General features: G+C 50.5%; 1 protein-coding gene across 8 annotated transcripts in view; it reads left to right on the top strand.

Annotated features, from left to right (window-relative positions):
• SNX29 (sorting nexin 29) overlaps nt 1-16,812 on the top strand; it is a 500,159-nt gene that overhangs the window by 250,373 nt on the left and 232,974 nt on the right. For 6 of the 8 annotated variants that reach the window (XR_006198016.1, XM_042923016.1, XM_042923020.1 and 3 more), the window contains one exon: nt 9,033-9,139. Coding sequence is in view for 7 of the 8 variants with exons in the window: in XM_042923016.1 (XP_042778950.1) it covers nt 9,033-9,139 (107 nt within the window). In the remaining variant the exon portion in view is untranslated. Of the gene's footprint in view, nt 1-9,032; nt 9,140-9,476; nt 9,683-12,282; nt 13,837-16,812 lie in introns of those variants that run through there. The other 2 variants (XM_042923024.1, XM_042923022.1) reach the window with 2 other exon arrangements.

Genomic DNA, 16,812 nt, shown 5'->3' with positions numbered 1-16,812 from the left:
TGATCCCATCGCTTGATAGCTGTCTGACCTTGGGCAAGTCATAGAACCCCCCGGAAGGTCATTTTGGGGGTTGTTAGTACCCACCTTGTGTGTCTATTGTGAGAACAGGAAATTCCGTAAAGTGCCGAGTAGTGTGGCCGGCAAGGACGCGTCACGGCTCACTGGCGCTCAGCAGTAAGAGTGTCGGTACTCCCAGCCCCGCTGAGCTGAGTGTTTGCCCACGTCGGGGTGGCTCCTCCTGCGGCTCTCGGGGGTTGGGCTCCCGCTATTTCACAACAGAGGAGACTCCGCTTCCAGGGGATGGGTGATCTCATCCAGTCCGGTGGCGTTACGGTGTCTACACCGTTAACTTCTGACTTGAGATGCGCAGCCTCCCGTCTCCCTGGAACTCAGGACTCACACGCTCCTGGGCTCCTGCCGCCTGTTCTCACATGGCCGGTGGTTGTGCCAAACCTGACTTGTCTGAACACCAGCCCCCTGGTGGGCACCCGCCTCTTCTCTGTCACACCCGCCCTTTCCCCAGCTCGGTGAAACGATGGCCTCGTTCGTTCAGGTTCCTGAGGCCAAAGATGGTGGTGGGAGCGCGACTCCTGTCTTCGCTCTAACCCCACATCAGATATGTTAGCGTCTTCCCTACACCTCTGGGAGTGCTGTCGCTGGACGTTGTCGGCTAACTGCCCTCCTGGAAACAGAACGGCAGGTTCTTCCCTGAAGGGCGACCTGAGCCTTGCCTCCTGCCCCCAGGCCCCGCACACGCCCTCCCATTTTCCCCACTCGCCCCTTCATGTGGCTGGTAGAATGATCTTTTAAAAAATGTCTGATTTTCCTGCCTTTTGTTCTGAATCTTTGGGGGCCCTTCCTGTTCTTGCTCACAGTAAACTATCCTCCCCTCCAACCCCCTGCCCCCTTCTCTGTGGTCTCACTTCCTGTTCTCTCTCTCATCCGTTATCCTTCAGCCGTCCCGTCACCCTTGCTCTTCCTGGGAATGCTCTCTCCCAGGGCCTCGTATGGCTCATTCCCTCACTTTATTCTGGTCTCTGCTCAGATGGCATCTCTTTGGTGAGCCTTTCCTTGCACTCACACCATCATTTTCTCATGCTTAACCTCCCCCCACCTCCGGCTGCAGCACTTTTCACGACCTGATGCATTACGTAGTTCTTTATTTGCCGAGGCCCACCGTTGCAGCGTAAGCTTCTTGTTGGCATTCAGTTCCCCCCCCTTAGTACGTGCCTGCAGGTCCAGTGTCGAGTGCCTGGCACATAACAGATCTTCAAGAGCTAGTTGTTGCGTGAAGAAATAAAAGACTTGCCCAGAGTCACTACCTGGGGAGTGGCAGAGCCAGACTTGGCCCCTGGTCTCTGATTGCGGAGCCCACACTCTCATCATCAACATGCTCTCCCCTTGCCACAGCGGGCACTTGGAAAATGGCGGATGCTTTCCTTATGAGGACCGTCTCCTTGGCTGGAACAGTGGTGGGTACCTGCTGTCCTGTAGGGATCATCGTCGCTCACCCAGGAGGGACCTTTCTACTTTGGAACCTTCAAGTGTCCCAGATCTCCCATCACCCCAAACCTGGCCTGCTGTTCGAGGACCCGCACCCTTCCTTTTGTCCATCAGAACGTTCCGGGGAACCGTCTCTGAATTTAAAGTGGCTCCTTACCCTCTTCTGCCACCAGTGTCACATGCTGTTTGCATCTGGGGTCCTGCTAAGCTTGTTGCATTTGAAAGTAAAACAGTGGCCTTATCGTGCTGTTTGCCGTGCCGCTCTCCGTGGCGTTTGGAGTTTTTGCTTAAAATAGTTGAGGCGGAAAACCTCCTGTGTTCCCTGGTGCCTGCGAGTGAGACCCGCATAGCGGCTGCCTCTTTCAGATGACTTACCAAAGACACCTCCAGACTGTAATGGCAGGCTGCGAGGAGGTGAAAACTGTGTCATGTTCACTAAGTTTAAATGACCTGTGGGTGCTAACAAACCCACAGCTTTTCTGGAACATGAAAAAATGGTTCTGATTGAAAGTAAATATCTTTGTGCTCCTACCGAACACGATTTTAGTTGTCTACTAGATTTACAAAGAAAAGGCTTACCGGTTTGGCCAAACGTTCCCGTTTGGAGTCTCGCTTCTATAATTAGGCCGTGGTGGAAATACAAGAGAAAATGGCGGACCTCTCAGAGTGGACGCATGTAAACCAAGCGTAGGTTGTCCTGTGAATGATGTGGTTGTTAACCGGGTTGCCTGGGCTGATGGGGCGTCTCCTCTACCGTGCACATTACATAGATCTCTCCCCTCTGGCACAAGCATACGATGGCCAGACCGCCCGGTGCCTGGAGGCTGCAGCGAGATGACGCATTGGAAGGTGCGTGGTAAGTCATAAAGTGCTGCGTCAGAGGAAGCACTGTCACTGTCGCATTTTTATGGGCACCTGCTGTACGAGGATGTAGCTCTCAAATTTTTTTAGCACGTCAAATACATTTCTTCCTTTTGCTTTTGGACCTATCTCTGTGCCTTGGCCTTTTCAGTATAACTTAAGTTCCTCATCCCAGTGGAAGTAGCCAACCACATAGATGGAAGTTTCTGTCTTGTTGGGTCCTGGCAGCTGCACTTGACTTGTAGTCCTTGACTGGGGCAGGCCGTGAAGTTCTGAATGCTGTCAAAGTAACTCAGAACACGGACTGGAAATGTGAATGATGAAATCGTAGATTTGAGACTGCGCTGCTGGGACGCCTGGGTGACTCAGTCGGTTAAGCGTCCAACTCTTGATTTCAGCTCAGGTCATGATCTCACCGTTGTAGGCTTGAGCCCCGAGTCGGGCTCTGCAGTGACAGCACAGAGACTGCCTGGGATTCTCTCTCTCTTCCTGTCTCTCTGCCCCTCTCTGACTCGTGTGTGCACGTGCAGTCTCTTTCCCTCAAAATAAATAAACATTAAAAAAGAGAGACTGCATTGCTAACCACTTTTCAAGCCTTGTGTTCTTGAATTCAGGAAGAGCTGTTTTTGATAGGAATAGAAAACTGTGCTTTCCTCTTGGGCTGTTAAGTTGTCTTTCTCTCCCTTCCAAACTAATAGATCATTCAGGAGATGCGTGTCTTTAAAACACCCTGTCACTCCCTTTTAGTTGGATCTGTCACAAATGTTTGTGTTTGTCGTGTGGATGTGACTTTCAGAGATGAATCACGTTGATGCTCCCCACGTTGATTGCTGTATTGGGGAGTGTGCAGAAAGTCTGGAATGGGGGTGTAGCGTGCTATTTCTGGCTCTCACACAACTTGATGTTACTCGGGCTTTGATGGCGTTGCCTTCCTTGAACACCCAAACGTCCCCCTGCTCCCCAGGCAGATGAAGTGTTTGTGACTTGAAAGTAAAGAAAGGAGACATGGCCCTGTAAAACTTGAACTAACAGGATGGCTGGCTCCTCGTGCCTCACGGTGTGTGCTCCCCGCCAGTGGAGAGGTGGAGAGTGTCTGACCGAGAAGTGGCTCCTTTCACTTTCCTAGTAACCCTTAAGCCATAGAGATACATCGGCCAAGTTCACTTTGTCGTTGTCCTTCTCATAAACGTCATCCACGGGGAACCACACCATCGTCGTCCTTTTTGTAAATGCCATCTGTGGGGAACCACCATCGTCCTTGGGACTCCAGGGCCTAAGTCAGAGTCTCACCACAGTGCTCTCTAGGAACTACCTGTTGAGTGACTAAAGGTACTGTATTGTGGATCTCTCGGTGTGTAACAAATGACCCCAAAATTCAGCAGCTTAACACAACACTCAACTCACTCCCTCGAGTGGGTGGGGAGGAGCAATCCAGGCGTGGCTTAGCGCGTCCTCTGGCCCAGGGTCTCTCACGGAGCTGCGGTTGTCCTCTCCAGGCTTGACGGGAGGAGGACTCGTGTGGCTGCCGGCAGACCCCAGGGCCTTGCTGGCTGTGTGTGGGGGATGCATCATGGCTCTCTCCATAAAGCCGCTCACAAGGCGGCACCTGATTTTCCTCAGAGGGAGTGAGTGGGAGTGGGCACCCAAGACAGAAGCCACCGTCTCCTAAAACTTAATCTCCACAGTGACATCCCTTCGCTTCCACCACATCGTGTTCCTTCGAGGTGAGTCAGTAAGTCCAGCCCTATACGCAGGGGTGGAGATCCAATGACGTGAGTGCCAGGAGGGAGGGATCACTGGGAGCCATCTTGGAGGCTGCCGACCAGTGAGAAGATCGTGGTGTTGCTGGGATTTGCTATTTATTATTTTGTGCATGGAATGCATGTCTCTGACATGCTTGTTAAAGCTGCAGGAGCTGGACCGGGGCACCAGGAGGTCAGAGAGTTGCAGGGGAAGGTTGGCTGGTTCGTTTCTCAGAGACCTTTTATAAATTCATGACTGTCCAGGGTCTGGTTCCTAGTCTTCAAAGTTAACAAGCTTATTCATGCATCTGCCTCCTTCAGTGCAGAGGACCGTGGCTTGCTCTCACATGAACCTACAGAGGGGCTGGTATCTGAGGAAGGAAGGCCAGTGGCTGGATTTCTAAAGAGATGTGCAGACCTCAAGCGGGTTGGAAGGCCACGTCTTTCTGAGCAGCAAAATCTCCTTGTGGCGGAAAGCACCCTCGCTCAGGCGAAGATCAGGTCGTTTGGAGAGCACCTGCGGACCGTGCCACTAGCCCGTCCGTCACACCTTAGATGCGGACTGGCCCCGGACCGCGCTGATCAGCCACAGCCAGCTTCGTGCTGGGGCGTCTGCCCTGCCTTGATGGGCACTGTTAGTGTCTGAACTTTTCTAAGTGCAGTTTCCTCTCAGATTCTTTTCCTTAAAATCAATTCCGCCCTTCTGTTTTCTAAGTCCGACGCTGGCACGTGGCCTTACCGTAAAAGAGCTGGTACTTCTAGCCGCCACCCCTCCCCCACCCCCATTTCCCACACCCCACAGGCAGCTGCTTCAAACATTTACCTTACGGTTCTGGTACTTCCCTTAATGTCTCTCAATAATATGTGTCTACTGCTCCTTGTTGATTTCTCAGTTGTAGGTATTCTTGACTGATTTCTCACTGTGGAGGTGGGAGGATAGCTCTTGGGTCCCTCTCCCCGCAGGGACCCCTCTCCCCACCCATCCTCTAGCACAGACATACCCTCTTTTTTAGTTTGGTCCCTCTCCGGTGAATACATTACTAGGATCCCAAAAATGCTATCTAGCCGAGCTGCAAGGTACGGGATCGTTATTTTGGCACAACTTCTAAATTTCTTTTGAGTTCCTACTGGAACAAAACCAAACAAACATGGTTGGTGTTGTGTGAACTTACTACTTACTAATCAAAATGCACGTGCTCTCTCACTTACGGAAATCTGAATATGTGAAAAACCGGGCCCCTGTGAAGCCGTCTCTCCTGCAGTCCTCTGCCCGCCGTGGCCCGAGGGAGCCTGGCTGTTCCGTGGGCTTGTCCCCACCAGCTCTCTGGTCTTACCGCTTCTTGGGTCAGATGTAGTTCACGGGCCACACAGTTCACCCTTACAAGGTGTGCAGTCCAGTGGGTTTCAGTGCATTTACAAGGCGTGTGACCGTCCCCTCTCTCTAAATACAGAGCGATTTCGTCATCCCAAAGGCGAACCCCATCCCCATTAGCGGTCATCCCTTATCCCTTCCTCCTCCCGGCCCCTGGAAACCCATACCTGTTCTTGGCGTTTTGTATAAATGGAATCCGGCCGTCTGTGACCTTTCGTGTCTCTTCTGGCGTCTCGCCCTTTGCGTGACGTTCTGAGGGTTCATCCGTGTTGTAGGCGGTGTCAGTGCTTTCCTCCTTTTGTGGGCTGAGTGGTCTTCGGCTGCAGGGACGAGCGCCTTCTGTTGATCCATCAGTCCTCCACGGTGGCTGTGTGGGTGGTTTCCACTTCCTGGTTATTAATAATCTCCTCGCTCTTGTGTCGTATCTTCTCTTTCGTAGAAACTGTGTTCTTTCTCTTAGATTTTTTTGTCTTTTTTTTTTCGGTTGGGGGCGGGTTAGGATTTTTGGAAGATTGAATGTCTGAAAATGTTTTTACTTTCTTACCACAGGGTTTGGCTTGGTACCTAATTCCAGGGTGGAAATAATTGCCCTCAGGGTGTTGACAGCACTTATCACTTGATCGGTCCCTAGCTTACAGTGTTGTTCGGAAATCCAAGGTCATCTAGAACTTTCTGTCATCTGTAAAAGTTCTGTCTCCGCTCCGGAAGTTAGCACCCTCTTCAGTTTGTCTCTCTTGACCTGAAATTTCCCTGTGAGGTGCCTGAGCATGGTTCACCCCTCGTGCTGTGTGCCCACTGGGCTCTTCTGTCCCCACACCCACCTCTTTGGTTCTAGGACATTACTTGAATGAAGTCTTTGATTTCCTGGTCTCTGTTAACTTTTTTTCCCCCTTCCCTTTCTTGGTTCCTCTCAAATGGTAATTCTCCATTTCATTTTTTTTTTCCCTTTTGTTATCCTTTGGCTCTGTCTTCCGGACATTTTCTTACCGTCTGTCCTTTGTATCTAGTGTTCCCTTACTTCTGTCCCAGTTTGGCTTTCCAAACGAGTCTGTCTTTTTACTCTGTGCGTGTGTGCCTCTTTTTCTTCTTTTTAGACTCCTCTCTGTTCCTGTTTTCAGCTATACCGTCATCTTCTGTCTCTGGGACTGTGACCGACAGTTTGCAGATTCTCGAGTGTATTTTTCCCTAACTTGTGTCTCTCCCTTACAAGATGTTCTCTTCTGTCTGTAGATTCTGGTCCGGGTTTTCCGTGTTAGGTGCTTGTCTCAGACATGAGGCGATCTCTGGCCATGTGCTCCGAGATAGGGGTGGGGTGCCACAGAGCTGAGCTCTCTGTGTAGGAGCTGTGCTCGTGCCCTGGTGGGGTGATCTGGATGTGCTGTGTCACTGCAGAGCCCCTCCTATCAGCCCCTTCCGGTCTTTTCTTCAGCCTGTTAAAATTCCAGGACAATCCTTTGTACTCCCTGCTTAGGGGTGTATGTTGGCTTCCGGCTGCTGGGGAATGGGAAAGGAGGAATGGAAGAAGTTCAGCAGTACTGTTTCTCACTCTTTTTCCTCTGGGGTACCCATGCCTTTGGCTCGGTACAGACCACTGTTTCACCTTCTCTGGAGAATAAGCCCTTAATTTTCAGCAAATGGTTTCTCCTTCTTCTTCTCCTCCTCCCCCTCCTCCCCCTTTCCCCCTCCTCTCCCTCCTCTCCCTCCTCTCCCTCCTCTCCCTCCTCTCCCTCCTCTCCCTCCTCTCCCTCCTCTCCCTCCTCTCCCTCCTCTCCCTCCTCTCCCTCCTCTCCCTCTTCTCCCTCCTCCCCCTCCTCCCCCTTCCCCTCCCCCTCCCCCTCCAGTGTTTGTTTATTTTTGAGAGAGAGAGAGGAGCGGGGGAGGTGCAAAGGGAGAGGAAGACAGAGAATCCAAAGCAGGCTGGGAGCTGTCGTCACAGAGCCCGATGCAAGGCTTGAACCCATGAGCTGTGAGATCATGACCTGAGCCGAAGTCTGACACTCACCTGACTGAGCCACCCAGGCACCTCTGCAAATTGCTTCTTAAACAGACTTTTTTATCTTTCCTCTTGACATTCAGCCCCATGTTTACCCTTCCCCCCGCTTCTAGAAATGTCTTGTATTAGCACTTTGTCAGCTGTTGGCGAGTTGTCCCGTTTGAATGAGATTGTATTTTGGTGTTGTGCACCTGCAGCCCAGAAGGAAACTCTCTCAGGTCTGTCTTGTTGCTCGCCAGTGATTGGCCTGCTTCTTGGCTTCTAGAATTTTGTCATCTTGTCCCCTCTCTCATTCCCTTTCTTTCTCAAGGGTGATGCTGCTAGAATTTTTAAAATTGGTATTTCAATGGGACTCAGAAGATGCGAGTGTAAATGAATGTGTTCAGTCTGTCACCTTGAAGTGGAAGCCCTTTAAAGGTTCTCTTAGTACCTATTTCCGGTTGCAGAGGGTTCCTGGGTCACTGTCCTCAGCACTGGCTGGGCTGCGGTCACTCCTGGGATGGGAGCAGCTCAGGACGCATTCCAGTGGGATGTGTGTCGTCATTCAGGGCCCTGCTGCCTCTGGGCCTCTATCTCCTGGTCTGATGGGGGCTCCGGGAGAGGGCTGAAGGCAGAGCCACAGTCGGTGCAGACTCAGTACCCCCAGTTGTGCTTAGCCTTGGCCCACTTTCTCGTCCTCCCCCAGTCTGTCCGTTTGCTGGTGCCAGAGGGGGGCTGGCCTTCACTACCATCTCCTCAGTCGATGGGGCGTCCGGGAGTTCCGTCTCCTGGAACACGCAGGAGACGGAATCCTCTTACCTGATGCTTCTTTCTGGGCTTGGGGCTAATCCACATTCTTGATCCACGCCAGTGGGGCACTTCCTTCCTGTCCGTGTTCCCTTGTTTTTCTTGGAATTTGCCTGCTCGTTCCCAGTTCTCACTTCTTGTCCTTTTCTACAAAGCAAGCATTCATGGATGCGACTCTCAAAGGAGGAGTGGCACCCGCCCGTGTCTTCTGTGCTCCTAACTCCTGCGCTGGCCTGGGAGCCAGTCTTGTTTGGATGGCCTTGCTGGGGATTCTGCATCGGTTGTCGAGTGTTTCCCGAAGCTGCCTAGCTTCCACGCTAAGTACGGTTGGTAAACGTTCATTCTTAGCGATTCTGCGTCTGCCCCTACCCCTGCTGTTGACGTCCAGCTGTAGGCGGGCGGTCCCGCGCCGGGGAACTGTGCTGTTGGAGAAAAAGAAATGTGACCAACATAACAGGTGGAAACGGAGGCTCCTACGTCTTGCCCGTGCGTCGTCTGTCTTGCCCTGGGATGGGGAGTGGTGACCGGGCGGTTCCCCAGACTTCTGTGCGTCTGTCCCTGCGACACTTCTTCCATTCTTACCATTCACTTCATTGTACTTGTGTGAAAATGTCGGAGGGGTGAAGTCATTAGTAGTTGGGATCTTTTTTCTGCCTCATCAAAAGCACTCTCTCTGTGGAGAAACCATTTGGCAAAGACCAAAACATTTTTTCACTGGGAGAATAACTTTTGGTTACTGTGAAAATATTTATGGGGTTTCTTTGTTTTCCTAAAGCTGTCCCAAACCTTTGGAACGTTGATGGAGAAGTTGCAGTCACTGAGCAGAAGCCGGGAGAAGTCGCCGAGGAGCTGGCGAGCTCCTACGAGAGAAAGCTCATCGAGGTAAGGCTGGCTGTCCCTGTGCGTTTACCCCCATGGTGTCTGCTTTGTGGACTTTCCGGAAACAGGTCCAACCTGTCGCACAGATGGTAGCAGAGCAATCAGACCCTACCCCCCTTCCCCACCAACAAAGCAAAACACAAAATGGTGAAAGCATTGTGCTTGGTGAAGAAAACCTAGAGCAGGTTCTTCAAAAATATTTAATTAGAAAGTCTTGGCGCCTGTGGCAAGGAAGGAGAGAAAACGAAAATGTGATGTTAAAAGTAAGCAAACAAATGGACCCTTGGATTTGGAGATTACAGACAGGAGAGAATATGACAAACGACTTTGTGCTCAGCAGTGCCCACGCGTGGATGAGATGGTCTCTTTCCGAGGATAACAGGGATTATCCACATGAATGGAAGACGAGGCCGGCTTGCCTGCAGGGCACCAAACAACCGGAAGAAAGTTGTGAACATAGAGGAGGTCCCTAGGAGATAGCAAACCTGGATGCTTTTATGGCCATTTTGCTCTTTGTGCTTCCTTAAAGCATCATCTCTGTCTTTATATCCACGTGTCTGTAGCTTGGTTCAAATGTGCATTATGCCAATATCAAAAAATCACAAAGACGGCATAAAAAAGAAACTATAATCCACATTAAAATGGGACTTATTTAGGATTTCAAGGATGGCCTAATGTTAGGAAATCAATCAAGTCAGCTTATTAATAATGAAAGGTGCAACACCAGATAGTGATCTTGATTGGTATTAAAAAGTGATTTGATAATGTTCATCATCTCTATTTATATCTAACAAAAATACTTTTCATTGATGTAGAGTTGATATATAATGTTTCAAGTGTACAACATAGTGAGCTGACAGCTCTATGATAAAAATATTCCTGATAAAGAATAAAGGCGGGCACCTGGGTGGCTCGTTGGTTAAGCCTCTGACTCTTGACTTGGCTTTGCTCATGATCTCCCGGTTCGTGAGTTTGAGCCCCATGTCAGGCTCTGCACTGACTGTGTGGAGCCTGCTTGGGAATCCTTGGGATTCTCTCTGCCCTTCCCGCTCTCATGATTTCTCTCTCTCTCTCTCTCTGTCTCTCTCTCTCAAAATAAATAAACTTAAAAAGAAATCTTTAAAAAAGTTAAAGGGACTTCTCTGATAGGATAAACTTTTTTTTTTTTTAAATAAGAAACCTTTAATTGTCACCGTACTCAGTGGTAAAGCTGGAGGGCTAAGTTTTCAATTAGGTAACTCATATGTAAAATATATACTGTATAAGTGCATATCTCTGTTGTATATGTTGTGGTCACATGGCGGTAGTATTTATCAGAAGTCTTGCACGTATACACCTATAAGTATACAACTCTACTTGTAGTACTTTCTGAATATTCTACGGTGTGTTTTATTTTGGGAATCAGGAAAATACCCACTGTTACCCTGGAGACATGCCTGACCGTGAGGCAGGGTCTTTGAGGAGGAGCCCCTAGGCTCATCTCTGGTTCCTCGACAGCCTTGTGGTCTGTTTCATTGTGTTGCTAATGAAATCTAAAGATGGGAGGTGAGAAACAATTTGAATTCTAACTCTAGGGAGCTCAAAGGGGAAAGAGCTGGGGTCTTAGCACAATAGGCTGATAGGGGAAGAGTTCCAAACCAGGATGGAAGGGCCTGGGGAGACTGTCCCCTCAGGGCCTCTCGGCACCCCAATACCTATCCTTGAAGCTCTGTTCAGTGGGGTCGTTGACCAGAGTTGGCTGCTGGTGCTCTCAGGTGCTGGGCCATCAGTGCCTTCCCAGAAAGCCAGGGTGGAGAGGCAAATGGGCCCCCTTCCTTCAGGATTGTGGTAGCCTGTGTGTTTGTCTCCCCCAGGACCTCGAGTCCCCGGGAGGAAGAGACTATCTGTTCTCATCTGTGTATACTCAGCTACCATTCATCGGCAGGTGGTAATACGAGTATTTTTAAGTTCTCCTAGGACAGGCATGTCTCTGGTTCGTTGAATGAATGAAGAGCTCTTGAGCTCAGAACGGTGGCAGGGTTCTTCTCAGAGTGGAAGTGGGTTGGTAGCTTGTGTCCCTTCAGGAAAACCAGGGCCAAGTGTTGAGTTGTAAGGACTTGGTTCAGACCTGCTCACATTGCAGAGATTAGTGCTCCTGTCCCCTGACTCCCTTGAGCATGCTCAGCCCCAGGCCTGAGGCAGCGATCCACCTGTAGGTTGGTCCGGCCGGAGAGCTGACCTGCTCTTTGGTAACTCTGGCTGTGAAGGCTCGAGAAGACCTTGGCTGGCTGCTTGGCCCACTGAGCGAAGCACCGGGACATTAGTTGCTTGATCTGGTGTTTAGTGGGTTCCTGCTTTCTGCATAGGAAACGGCAAGGACAAAGGTCCTGTCCAGGGAGAGAACAGGCAGGTTCTAGGACCAGAAAGGAGGCCCTCATGTCTGGAACAGAGCAGACATGTGGAGAGATGTAGTGCTGTGGCTGCTGAAGTCGGTGGGCCAGATGACAGTGCTTTGGAGGCCGTGTGTGGCCGTGCCACCACCTGCTTTGACTGTGACAGAGTCTCCCCATCTCCCTGAACGGAGTTAGTGACGTCCAGGGAAGGTGGCGGTGGGGTACGCTTGCGTTGTCGTTCTTGTTAGCTGCCGCGTCGGAGGGGGTGGTGGTCGGGGGCTAAGAATTGGTCTCGTCAGCCTTAACTTCCTGTCTTGTCATCCGCAACCTCCTTACTCCGGGACCAGTAATAGAGTTGGTGGCCATGGCGGAGGAGCGGGGAGGGACGGGAGCTTGGAGCAGAGATGGTCCTCCAAAGGCATTCGGTCCCCCAGACTGATTTTTCGTTAGGTTTCTGATGGCACAGGGAGGTCCGTCTGTCAGTGATCTTTTGTCCGTGGCATCTCTTTACCCCAAGACTTTTGCCGAACCCTTTAGGTTAGCAGTAATTGAGTGCTTTTCAACGTTCTTTGTGATGCTTATCTGTCATTTCATTATGGTTGGTTGTTACCAAGGGGTTCTAAACACGTGTGTGAAGTAATGAAAGCATGTGGGGGAAGAGTTGATGCACTTCCTTAATTTCAGGAGCAGAGGGAGAAGCGACCTTCCATTTTAAATAATAGGACTGTTTGAAGAACCCCAACAACTGAATTACTTTTTCATGATTCGTTCCAGTGAGAGGGGAGTTCCTGAACATTCTTTTCCTAGATGTCTCTCAGCATTGAAGCCGCCTCGTCCACCCGTGCACACTGCATACACATCGGTGCTCAGTGACCTGGATCCCGTATCCCTGGCAGCTCAGGACCCAAAGTCTACACCGTGAGTCGCCTTTGAATGGCTGGAGAGCATCAGGGACCAAAGACTGGCAATCGAGAGATGGTTCTTGACACCCTGTGATGGTTAACTTCTGAAAGCAAGAAGGAAGGGAGAATGCTGGCAGGTGTAGGCTCACCTGGCGAGGGGAGAGAACACGAATATTATTTACCAGCCACTGTGATTCTCATAGCTCGCTGTTGGGTGCACACTTCTTTCCAGGCCACGTGCTAGGAAAGCCTTTACGTGGATGAACTCATGTGATCCTCAGCAGACTTCATCAAGGAGGACGCTGTTCACAGATGGAGCTTTGAGAAGTTGAGGAACGTGCCCAAGATTTTTCGGCTTGCTAGGCAGCAGAGCTGGATTCGAATCACCCAGGCCTCCCAGCACGAGAGCGCAAACCTGTAATCTGTCTGCCACGCTCTGGAGGGCCGCTCTCACGGGAGAAACAAAGGCTGGGCCTGACCGAACAGAAGGGATGGTCCCTGGTCGTGTTGGAGAGAATGCGTGGAGGGAGGAAAACGAGCGGTAGAAAACAGGGATGATACGGCGCCAGCCGTTCACAGCGGTGCTGCGGGGAGGGCACACCGGGCACCCTTCCTTAGTTGCGGCAGAAGGGTGTGATCTCCTCGGTGCGGCAATTACCTGCTTCTGTAGCAAGTGGAATAGAGCCCCAGGCTGGGAGCTCCTCGCGGGAACCGTAGATGTTATCTTTTTAACTGCATGTTAATTGCCCGACATGGTTCCAGCACACAGTAGGAGCTCCCTAAATATTGAGCCGAATGACAGTCTCTCGAGCGGATTCAGCTGTTCACTGCGATGTCTGTAGAAAGTGATGTGACTTAATGAAGCCCTGGGTTGCGAGGGCGTCTTACGGAGCGCTGCTATAGCTCAGGAGGGATGTGTGATGAGAGGAAACAGGGGTTCTTCAGGGGAGGCAGACTTGTTTCTGGCCCTCAATTTCAGGAGGAATTTGAGCCTGGAGAGGACACTGAGGGACAGACAGACAGACCATTCCAACTCCTATAGCACGTGTTTATTGAGGACCTTCTAAGTGTCCAGCCCCTTCTTCCTTCCTTCCTCTTCCTTTCGTGGCCTTCCCATCCCCGGGAGCCTTATGGCTGATGGTTCCAGGAGGTGGTCATAGAAGATGTGAGTTGAGGCAGAGACGCCTCTCAAATGGCATTTACTTCCCTGGATTGCGTTTTCCTTCTTTTCTGGTGGCGTCTTTGATGTCTCACTGGTGGGTACCACTGGCTCCTCATCGCCCCCAGGCTTGGTCCTGGGGCACAAGGATGAGGAAGAGCTCAGGCACCTTATGGGAGCTTCTAGAGTGTGCCTCCCTTTTTCTTCCATTACTGTTAGTAAGGACGCTTGAAATTGCTTTTGTAAACTTTGTATCTATCTTGAGGATCTAGCCATGAGGAGCAGTTGATTTGTGCTCACCAAGGGTCTTGAGGGTAGAAGATAATGGATGCGTCCAAGGAAGATGTGTTCTAAAAGTCTGCTTTACCTCCTTTAAGGACAGTTCCTTCAGTTTAGAGTCCTTTGTGGAGGTTTCCCGGTTCTTTTCCGCCAGGTATGTCAAGAAGAGTGTAAAATGTCTGTGGCATTTGACTTTGTTCCTGCATTTCTTGAGCCCCTCCTTCTCCAGCTTTGTGGCCTGCAGACCACACCTGTCCCCCATCAGAGAGACGGAGCACAGGTTGTCACTCCCTGACGTGTGTTCCGGGGCGCTCCTGTCCTCTCTAAGTCCTCATTTCTCTGTCAGTAAAATGCAGCCAGTGATACAAACGGGTAGGGCTAATTTGAGGAGGCATCTTCGGGCCTTCTTTTCTCCCTTCTGGTTTTTGTTTTGTTTTGTTTCGTTTTGAGGGTTGACCTCGCCACAGCTTGCTTTCACGGAGGGGAGAAAAGCCAAGTCCTCTGCCCTTCCTTGGCACGGGGGCGGGAGGGTGCCTGAGCCAAGGCAGAGGGGCTTTAACTCTTGCGTGAACAGCAGCGGGGCGTGGGAGGCCCGTTCGTTCAGAAGCGGTTGCCTGCGTGCTGTCCGCATTCCCGTTGAACTTGGCAGCACTATTCTGGGTCCAGTCCTTTATCGGAGCCCGTTTTCTCCCACTTTTCTGTTCACAGTGATGATTTCTCGGTAGTTTAGAGTCTGTTTCTGTTACTTACCTCCCAAGTACCCCAGCTCATAAGAAGCTATATATATGCAGTTGACCCTTGAGCAGCCGCGTGGGTCCACTTACATGGGGATTTTATCCAGTAAATACGGTATAGTACTGTAAATGGGGTTTTCTCTTAACATTCTTTATTGTAAGAATACAACATATAACATACACCATACGTGTTAATTGGGTATGTTATCGATGAGGCTTCTGGTCAAGAGTCAGCCATTAGCAGTTAAGTTTTGGGGGAGTCGGAAGTTACATGCAGATTTTTGACTGTGCGAAGGTCACGCCTGTAATGTCCACGTTGTTCAAGATCACCTGTGTGTGTGTATTAGCAGTAGATGACATTTCCGTTCATTTCCCCTTACAGTCTCTGCTTGCCAGGCCTCCTTTATACCTCCCTTCTCTGTACCCAAGTTTTTTTTTTTTTAATTTTTTTTAACGTTTATTCATTTTTTTGAGAGACAGAGACAGAGCGTGAGTGGGGGAGGGGCAGAGAGGAGACACAGAATCTGAAGCAGGCTCCAGGCTCTGAGCTGTCAACACAGAGCCCGACGTGGAGCTTGAGCCCACGGACCGTGAGATCGTGACCTGAGCCAGAGTCAGACACTTAATCAACTGAGCCACCCCCACTCCCCTCTGTACCCAACTTCTGAGGTATGGCCCTGCATCCCTGCTATTAAATCGCCAGTTCACCTGCTTCAGAACTGCCAGCCCCTCCTCTCTGCAAACAGGTTTTTACTTCCTCCCGTGTGTCAGGACTCAGCTAGCTTTTGATTGATTTCTCAAATTATAGGATACTTATCATTTACTGTGTGAGTGTAGTTGGTCCCTGAATTTTTGCTCATGGGTGAAATAAATGGTATATTAGCAACATTTATTCTCATTATAATGGCAGGTTACTATTAATGGAAAAGTAAGCTGCAGCTGGCTAAAAAAAACCATATTCATAACCACATGCTGGAGATAATGGAAAAGTTCCCTGAGGCGACCTGGACCTTGGGAACGGTCAGACCGCCAGCACTTGATTCATAAATTGGCCCCAGTGGCATCAGGCCATCTTGATGGATCTGAGAGTCCTTTTTATACGAAAGAAGGATGATGAACTTTGCAGTAGAGTACCAGATTCCATGTAAGGACTCAGGGTGAAGAACCCTGAGCTGAGATCTACATGAGACCTCTGCTCCTAGTGAAAAATAGGGTGTGAGTTTGTTTTTGTTATTTTAGTCACAAGGTGCTGAGTGATTAAGAGCAGGCTCTCCCCTCGTGGTGGGGCGTGGAACTGTTTTTTCAGAAAGTAAGACCGTTGAAGTGTTGTCACCTACGAGTGAAACCTGGCAAGGAGTTCTCTTTTCTGGAGGGGTAGGTGTAATTCTCACTAAAATGTGAATGACAGACAAGACTAAACCTCTAAGGACTTCTCTAAATCTTTTTATTTTGGAGGTGTGGCAACATGTACAAAACCCAGAATAGTCTCATGAGCCTGTGTATCCCCATCTCCTGGCTTCAGTAGTGACCCACCTCTTCACCACTCTTGCGTCTTCTTTGTCCCAGTCTCCTGCGCAGTCTCTCACGGTATTGTGAAGCAAACTCAAGATTTCATGTAACTTCATTCCCACTTATTCCAGAATGTATTTGTAAAAGGTAAGAGGTTTTAAAACGCACACACACACACAGTCCCGGCGAATCTCAGATGGGAATATCGGAGAGAGGAACTTCTGTGAACAGAGCACCTTTCAGAGGGCCCCTTGCTTCCGGATCCCCCTCCTCGGGGCAGAAGGAGCCTGGGAGAGGAAGCTTAGCCTCTAGTTCGTTGAGGACCGCCCAGCTCGGGTCTTGTCTTCCTGTGTGGCCCTTGCTTCCGTCCGACATTGGTTCCAGCTGGTACTGACCATGGCTGTGTCTCCAGCACAGCCACACTGGCCCTGCGCTGGGAGCGCTGGGAACTGAGGAGCTCGGAGAGGAGCGACCGGGGCTTACAAAGTTTCCACCAGCGCCCTGGGCCTCCGGGCCTCCCGTGTGTTGATGAATGAGCTCATTCCCTGATGATGACCTCAGAAGAGACAGGCTGGCTCCCACAGGCGGCTCTGCCAGTAGTCGTTAAAAAGGGTGTTTTTGCTGTGGATTCTTCACGTGTATTTAAGAGTAGACAGGACAACACGTGAGCTTCCACGTGCGGTCCGTGCTCCTCCACCCTTGTGAACTCGCGCGGCCAGTC

The sequence above is a fragment of the Panthera leo genome, chromosome E3 (assembly GCF_018350215.1).
Source record: "Panthera leo isolate Ple1 chromosome E3, P.leo_Ple1_pat1.1, whole genome shotgun sequence".
Classification (NCBI taxonomy): Eukaryota; Metazoa; Chordata; class Mammalia; order Carnivora; family Felidae; genus Panthera; species Panthera leo.
The sequence above is the reverse complement of the archived record's forward strand: the minus strand, read 5'-3'. Positions and strand labels throughout refer to the sequence as shown.